General features: G+C 39.0%; 1 protein-coding gene across 1 annotated transcript in view; it reads left to right on the top strand.

The window, feature by feature from the left end:
* LOC105003111 (ankyrin repeat domain-containing protein 26-like) overlaps positions 1 to 9,024 on the top strand; it is a 48,140-nt gene that overhangs the window by 15,288 nt on the left and 23,828 nt on the right. Inside the window, exon 9 of the mRNA XM_010860076.1 lies at positions 6,380 to 6,462. Within this exon, the coding sequence (XP_010858378.1) occupies positions 6,380 to 6,462 (83 nt within the window). The remainder of the gene's footprint in view (positions 1 to 6,379; positions 6,463 to 9,024) is intronic.

Here is a 9,024-nt window from a genome sequence, read left to right as displayed (position 1 = left end):
GCATCAGGTGGCCATAGTATTGGAGTTTCAGCTTCAGCATCAGTCCTTTCAATGAATATTCAGGACTGATTTCCCTTAGGATGGACTGGTTGGATCTCTTTGCAGTCCAAGGGATTCTCAAGAGTCTTTTCCAACACCACATTTCAAAAGCATCATTCCTCAGTGTGCAGGTTTCTGTATACAGTCCAACTCTCACATCCAACAGGACTACTGGAAAAACCATAGCTTTGATGAGACAGACCGATATTGGCAAAGTAATGCCTCTGCTCTTTAATATGCTGTCAAGGTTGGTCATAGCTTTTCTTCCAAGGAGCAAGCGTCTTTTAATTTCATGGGTGCAGTCCCCTTCTGCAGTGATTTTGGAGATCCCCAAAATAAAATCTGTCACTGTTTCCACTATTTCCCCATCTATTTCCCATGAAGAGATGGGACCAGATGCCATGATCGTAGTTTTCTGAATGTTGAGATTTAAGCCAACTTTTTCACTCTCTTCTTTCACTTTCATCAAAAGGCTCTTAAGTTCTTCTTTGATTTCTACCATAAGGGTGGTGTCATCTGCTTATTTATGGTTATTGATATTTCTCCTGGCTATCTTGATTTCAGCTTGTGCTTTATCTAGCCTGGCATTTCGCATGATGTACTCTGCATATAAGCTAAATAAGCAGGGTGACAATATACAGCCTTGACATACTCCTTTCCCTATTTGGAATCAGTCTGTTGTTCCATGTCCAGTTCTAACTGTTGCTTATTGACCTGCATACAGATTTCTCAGGAGGCCAGTCAGGTGGTCTGGTATTCCCATCTCTTTAAGAATTTTCCAGTTTGTTGTGATCCACACAATTAAAAGCTTTGGGGTGATCAATAAAGCAGAAGTAGATGTTTTTCTGGAACTCTCTTGCTTTTGTGATGATAATGGATGTTGGTAATTTGATCTTGGTTCCTTTGCCTTTTCTAAATCTGGCTTGAATATCTGGAAGTTCATGTTTGATGTACTGTTGAAGCCCAGCCTGGAGAATTTTGAGTATTACTTTGCTAACGTGTAAAATGAGTGCAATTGTGTGGTAGTTTGAACAATCTTAGGCATTGCCTTTCATTGGGATTGAAATGAATACTGACCATTTCCAGTCCTGTGGCCACTACTGAGTTTTCCAGATTCGCTGGCATATTGAGTGCAGCACTTTCACAGCATCATCATTTAGAATTTGAAAATAGCTCAACTGGAATTCCATCACCTCTACTAGCTTTGTTCGTAGTGATGCTTCCTAAGGCCCACTTGACTTCACATCCCAGGATATCTGGCTCTAAGTGAGGGATCACACCATCATGCTTATCTGGGTCATGAAGATCTTTTCTGTACAGTTCTTTTGTGTGTTCTTACCACCTCTTCTGAATATCTTATGCATCTGTTAGGTCCATACCATTTCTGTTCTTTATTGTGCCCATTTTTGCATGAAATGTTCCCTTGGTATATCTTACTTTCTTGAGGAGATCTCTATTCTTTCCCATTCTATTGTTTTCCTCTATTTCTTTGCATTGATCACTGAAGAAGACTTTCTTATTTCTCCTTGCTATTCTTTGGAACTCTGCATTCAAATGGGTATATCTTTCTTTTTCTCCTTTGCCTTTAGCTTCTCTTCTTTTCTCAGATATTTGTAAGGTCTCCTCAGACAACCATTTTGCATTTTTGCATTTCTTATTCCTGGAAATGTGCTTGATCAATGTCACGAATCTCTGCCCATAGTTCTTCAGGCACTCTATCAAATCTACTCCCTTGAATCTATTTGTCAGTTCCACTGTATCATCCTAAGGGATTTGATTTAGGTCATACCTGAATGGTCTAGTGGTTTTCCCTACTTTTCTTCAATTTAAGTCTGAAGCTGGCAATAAGAAGTTCAGGATCTGAGCTGCAGTCAGCTTCCAGTCTTGTTTTTGCTGACTGTATAGAGCTTCTGCATCTTTGACTGCAAAAAATAGAATCAATCTGATTTCATCATTGACCATCTGGTGATATCCATGTGTAGAGTCTTCTCTTGTGTTGTTGGAAGAGGGTGTTTGCTATGACCAGTACGTTCTCTTGGCAAAGCTCTGTTCACCTTTGTCCTGCTTCATTCTGTACTCCAAGGCCAAATTTGCCTGTTATTCCAGGTATCTCGTGACTTCCTACATTTGCATTCCAGTCCTCTATAATGAAAAGAACATCTTTTTGGGGTGTTAATATTAGAAGGTCTTGTAGGTCTTCATAGAACTGTTCAACTTTAGCTTCTTCAGCATTACTGGTCAGGACATAGACTTGGATTACTGTGATATTGAATGGTTTGCCGTGGAAACGAACAGAGATCATTCTGTCATTTTTGAGATTGCATCCAAGTACTGTTTCAGACTCTTGTTGACTGTGATGGCTACACCATTTCTTCTAATGGATTCTTGCCCACAGTACTAGATACAATGGTCATCTGAGTTAAATTCACCCATTCCAGTCCCATTTGGGTGCTTCGCTGGTAGCTCAGTCGGCAAAGAATCTGCCTGTAGTGCAGGAGATTGAGATTTGACGCCTGGGTCAGGAATATCTCCTGAAGAGGGAAATGGCAACCCACTCCAGCATTCTTGCTTGGAAAATCCTATCGCCAGAGGAGCCTGGCGAGCTACAGTCCATGGGGTCACGAGAGTCAGACCCAACTTAGGACTAAACCACAAACCACTCCATTTTACTTCACTGAGTCTTAAAATATCTCTGAAGAACTCCACTGTGCACTCAGAAAGAATGAGAATGGAACTAATGTTTAGAGTTGTGAAAATAGTTTTGACCTCTTGGACCCCCTGGCCCAGTGGATCTCTGGACTTCAGGGATTCTTAGGTCACACTTCAGAACCACCATTTTAAACCATTGACCTGGTTGGATGTGAAACGATAAAGGGGCCCTTGTGTTGACACGGAGTTTAAAGTTTCACTTTTACATTTCTTGCTTGTTTCTTTGATTTCTCTTAAGTAATTTAGACCTGACAATTCCTTTTTCTAAAGCAAATATTTCTGTGTTGTATTCATTCTTGCCTCATGGCACTCTGTGCTGTTTGGATCCAGTGTGGTCCTAGACTTATCCTATTTTCACATGGAAACAATTAGTCACCCACAAGACTCATTTCTTATGTAAGTTTATGATGTCTATCTAAGGCTTAAAAAATCAGTTCTAAAGATATTGATAATTTGAGGAAAGACTGTCTCATTGTAATTAAAGAAGTTGTTGTCGGTGGTGGTGTTCAGTCACTAAATCAGGTCCAACTCTTTGTGACCCATTGCAGGGCAGCACTCTAGGCCTCCTTGTGCCTCACCATCTCCCGGAGTTTGCCCGAGTTCATATCCATTGAATCAGCGATGCTATTCAGCTGATGCTATCAGCTGAATATCAGCTATGCTATTTCTGGGACTAGTTGGGAAACTAGGTAGACATCTAGAGATTGCCTTCTCAAAATGCAACTTCATAGCAATATTTTTATATAGCTGTCAATTCATAAGTATTAGTTATGATTATATCAGTATAACTGCAAAAGCAACTCTGATACCAAATACTAAAATATTTCTCGTGTCTTCTCTGACTTCATATATTTTGGAATTGGCTTTGCCAGTGGTAATGGGGTCATGGGAAATGTGCAACATAGTACCTCCTTCTCAGCTGTGTCCACATAGTATATCAACTTGTTTTATTATTTGTAATGAATTAAGAGTTCACAAGGGATGCTGGTATAAAGGAGTGCTGTTTTATTTAAAAGCAGCATATATAAAGTCAATTCTGACTCTACTAGAATGCCAAATCTATTGAGTAACCACATCTAATAATGTGTTGTCCATAAATACTAATTAATTTAGCACCTTTAAACAGTCATATGGTCAGGGCTATAGTAAGAAATCATACACTGTTTCTTTTTTCACTCCTGTACTTTTTTCTTTTCTATCCTCACCTTTGCATTTACAGAAGATTCTCAGTTATCTCCTAGAATAGTGACTACAAGCTCTAAACTCAAAGTGTTTGCTTTTTCTTCTTTTAATCTGTACAACTGAGTCATTTGCTCCTGTTTCTCCATGAGCTTGGTAGGTCAGGAAAAGCAAATTCAAATAAAACACCTACACGAGTCCCTTCAACACTGGACAATGTGAAATAGGAAAACTACGAAATAAATAGAAGCAAATTCAGTCAGTTCATGTTGATCATTTCCCTTCTCACTCGATACCTTTTATAAAATAACAAGCAGAATCTACTCTTTTGGAGTCCCTGGATTTGTACATTTATTGGTTTCTTAAAAATTTATCTATACTGTACCCTGAAAGTTTTATATCCTAAAATATTTCTGTAAACACTCCCTCAGTTCAGGCCTGCATCACCTTTTTTTCCTCAGTATTAATGCCTTCAGATTTGTCTTTCTCCAGTTATTTGTATACTCTTCAAATTCATCCCTCCCATAGCATTTAGAGTCACCAATCTCAAAAGCACAGGTGACCATGAAGCACTAAATCATATTGGTGTCTAGACCTCTTAAAGCACCACTGATGCCCATCAACTGCTGTTGATGCCCTGCTCACCTCTCCCTGTTGTTGTTGGTCAGTTGCTCAGTCGTGTCTGATTCCATGCAACCCTGTGGACTACAGCACACCAGGCTTCTGTGTCCTTCACCATCTCCCAGAGCTTGCTCAACTCACGTTCATGGAGTCAGTGATGTCATGCAACCATCTCATCCTCTGTCATTCCCTTTTCCACCCGACTTCAATCTTTCCCATCATCAGGGTCTTTTCTAATGAGTCAGTTCTTTGAATCTGGTGGCCAAAGTACTGGAGCTTCAGCATCAGCGTCAGTCCTTCCAATGAATAGTCAGAACTGATTTTGTTTAGGATTGACTGGTTTGATCTCCTTACAGAGAGACCCTTGGACTCTCAAGAGCCTTTTCCAACACTACAGTTGAAAAACATCCGTTCTTCAGTGCTCAGTCTTCTTTTTGGTCCAACTCTCACATCCATACATGACTACCAGAGAAGTAGTCCGTACAGGACTACTAGCTTTAACTAGACGGGCCTTTGTCAGGAAAGTAATGTCTCTTTTTTAATACTCTGTCTAAGTTTGTCATATCTTTTCTTCAAAGAAGCAGGCATCCTCTAATTTCATGACTGCAGTCATCATCTGCATTGATTTTGGAGCCCAGGAAAATAAAGTCTGTCCCTGTTTCCGTTGTTTCCCAATCTCTTTGCCACGAAGTGATGGGACGGGATGCCAAGATCTCCATCAGCCCCTGTCCCTTTACTTCGGACAAGTATCTACCCTGTCCTGCGTGTGCTTCTCTTCCTGTCTTGCTCCAGCCTTAAGTGCTCTCCCCCTCCTGCCCTCTGTGCCCTTGAACTGTGTAAGTCTGTGCTCAGGCATTATCTCTAGAAAAGCCATCCCTGACACCTTTTATCTACGTTTTTCCTTAAACTCCAGGGTCTAGTACTGAGCAGAAACCTGAGAAATAATTACTGAATAAGAAACACAGGGACTCTGTATCAACCTAGAGGGGTGGGATGGGGAGGGAGATGGAAAGGAGGTTCATAAAGGGAGGGGATACATGTATACCTATGGCTGATTCATGTTGAGGTTTGACAGAAAACAACAAAATTCTGTGACACAATTATCCTTAAGTAAAATAACAAGTGGGAAAAAAGGAAAATCTATACCCACATGATTTTTAAGAGCTTCTTCTGTGTAGTCTAGGAGCCAAGGGGATAGACATGTGAAGAAATAATTTACAGTTCAGATGTTTATCTATCACTAGGAAAATCTAGAAAGATACAATAGAAAAATCTTTAAAGTAAGGTAGCTACAAGGAAAGAGATACCTGTTTATCAGGGGAAAGATAGCAGTAACCAAAGACAACTTCACAAAGCAGGTTGAGCTTTAAAAGATGAAAAGTAATTTGTCAGAAGAGCACAGGGAAGCATTTTGGATTAAGGAACTGATAAAAGCATAAAAAGTAAGAGGAATTTTATAAACCATGAATAATGTTACAGTTGAAGCTTGGTGTATTGTTAAAAAGGTCCTGTTATGAAGTAGAGACGAGAATATATGGTGACTTTATATGTCTGTCCTGTATTTTGACATTTCGTTTTGTTCACTGATATTTGGATGAATCTGTGAATGAATCTTTGAGCTGTTTGACTGTAACCAGGTAACATCTGGTATATCCCAAATGGTTTGTTGAAGTTTTTAGATCATTGGAAGTAGTTCTTAAAGAAGTAAATATTCAGCTGAAGATTAAGATTGACTTAATCTGTCATTTGATACAATGTTGTAGATCTATGTTTTAAATGAACATTATGTCTTTTACCTAAATATTCTAAGTAATTTTAACTAAACATGCAGCTTTGTCAACAGAACTAGACTTGGAAATGATAACAGAGGAAGAACAAGAAAAACTTGATGGAGATGAAAATAACCTTTCACAGGTATGTAAAACTGTAAATTTCAATTTCTGGTTTAATACTGTATGAGAAAATGTGTATCAAACAAGGCAAATTAGAATGGAAAGATAAGTTAAAACCCATCACAAATGAGTTAAAGCAGAAGTTCGGTGAAATTTGTGAGGAATATCAAATTATCGTTTGTCCTGAGGAAGATCCACTATGTGATAACCCTAAAGAAGGAGCAAACCAAAAGGAAATATCTCCTAATCTCACAAATAATATACCTGATTGTGAGGAAAAAGATGCATTTGGAGTATCTGTCTCTCTAGTATTCCAAGCATTTTCTGAACAAAAAGAACTCAGTCTCAAAAATGTTTTCCCATCATCTGTAAATTCTGGGTCCCTGGGATAAACTTGTCGGTCATCTTCAAAGCTTTGTTTCTCTGAAAATAAAGTAGACTTTGAAAATGATCAACTAGACATTGAACATGTGTTTATCAAAATTGAGGAGAGTTTTTATAATGATATAGAAAATAAAAATGTAAGGGACCCGGTAATTACATTTAAAGTGAAAGAAGACCAATAGTTTGATACACAAATGTCACAAAATCTGAGGCAAGATCCCACTAATCGAAAATTAGACATGGGACAGGCATGTCATTGTAGTCTGCAGCTTGTCTGCTCGGTAAGATGAAACACATAATTCAAATAAAAATTCACAGTCCTCCTACTGTTAAAAAAAATCTGATCTGAAAAATAAAACAATACAGGACTAGTTCCAGAAGCCACTGCATGCAGATAATTGCAGTGCTAGTGACAACAAAAGCGTGGAACCCAAATTAGAAAATGGGAATTCTTCTCCACCTAACAGTCACCGCGCATCTGAAGTGTATGTAAATGAAGAATTAGAGAAGGCTATTCAGAGGTTTCGGAGAAGGCGATGGCGCCCCACTCCAGTACTCTTGCCTGGAAAATCCCATGGACAGAGGAGCCTGGTAGGCTGCAGTCCATGGGGTCGCGAAGAGTCAGACACAACTGAGCGACTTCACTTTCACTTTTCACTTTCCTGCATTGGAGAAGGAAATGGCAACCCACTCCAGTGTTCTTACCTGGAGAATCCCAGGGACGGTGGAGCCTGATGGGCTGCCGTCTATGGGGTCGCACAGAGTTGGACACGACGGAGGCAACTTAGCAGCAGCAGCAGCATTTAGAGGTTTAAAAATGAAATAGGCATGTTACAAGTAGAGTTGCTGCCTCTGGAAAGAGAAAATTCAACTTCCAAAAGAGGGAGAGGTTCATTTACTCTTGCTTTGGTTTTTCTCTTTCTCGATGATCTGGTCCATTTTGATTTTCCACTTATGAATAAAGCGGGGTCATCTAAATAGGTAATTGTGTAGAAATCAATTGTTATCTCAATAATAGGAATTCAGGAAACTATTTTCATGGCTTTTATCCTTCAATCAATCTAATATCTAATTCTGTCTCTATCAGTCTTTCCTATGGACTGGGAAACTCATTTAACTATCTACCATGTGATCTTCTGAGCCAGAATAAGCACCAAGGAAATTGCTTCAGAAGTATAATCAGCTAGGGTTTTGTGGTTTTTTTTTTTTCCTTTAGCTTGTATTTCCATAGAATGGGAAGTTGTATTTCCATAGAATGGGAAGAAAGCAGTGACTGAGAGAAGGGACATGAACACATGTTCCCTCTAATCTCTTCATTGTGGTTGATTATATGTGATCTCTGCTTTCCACAGTCCCTGGGCACTTAGATTTCCAGCATGGCCACTTTAGGATCTTTTTAATAACAAATACATGTGCTCCCACATATGTTTTAATCACCACTCTCAGATGTTTCTTTTTAGACAGACCATTCCATTATGTTGTTTACTAAAATGTAGAAAGTTTTGACATGTATGATTTTGTCATATAGGTAGTATGTGTGTATGTGTGTGAAAGTTGCTCACTCATGTCCAACTCTTTGCGAACCCTTGGACTGTAGCCTGCCAGGCTCCTCTGTCCATGGAATTCTCCAGGCCAGAAAGAATACCACAGTGGGTAGCTGTTCCCATCTCCAGGGGAACTTCCCAACCCAAGGATCAAACACAGGTCTCCCGCATTGAAGGTAGATTCTTTAACATTTGAGCCACCAGGGAAGCCCATAGGTAGTATAAACCCTGAGCAAAAAAAGAAAAATTTAAAAAATTTAAGTGTTTATCTCCAAAGGAGAAAACTGAGTTTTGAGATAATGTGAGATTTTTCTTTCTTCAGTAATAGGTTTTTAAAATTGTTTGCTCTTTTGTGTAAGAGGTGCTTTGACTGACTTTGAACAATATAAAAAAAAAATCTATGTATTCTCCTGTTTAAAAAAAAAAAAAAGGAGATGAGCCCTACCCTCCAACTAAGGCATTGAATTACTGTGTCAAAGTCATGCTTTTAACTTATCTGATTAATCTGATGAGTTCATTTGGTAATTTATCACATTCAATGTCACAGAATTGTATCATCTCTTTTTGCTAAGGAGTACTGCTTTAGGGGCTTTGAACAAAACCTTGAACATTTTTTTATTTTATTGCTGTTTTTGTTAAATAGTGGGGCTGCTGCT

The sequence above is a fragment of the Bison bison genome, unplaced genomic scaffold, assembly GCF_000754665.1.
Source record: "Bison bison bison isolate TAMUID 2011002044 unplaced genomic scaffold, Bison_UMD1.0 scf7180017864461, whole genome shotgun sequence".
In the NCBI taxonomy this organism is placed as follows: domain Eukaryota; kingdom Metazoa; phylum Chordata; class Mammalia; order Artiodactyla; family Bovidae; genus Bison; species Bison bison.
The sequence above is the reverse complement of the archived record's forward strand: the minus strand, read 5'-3'. Positions and strand labels throughout refer to the sequence as shown.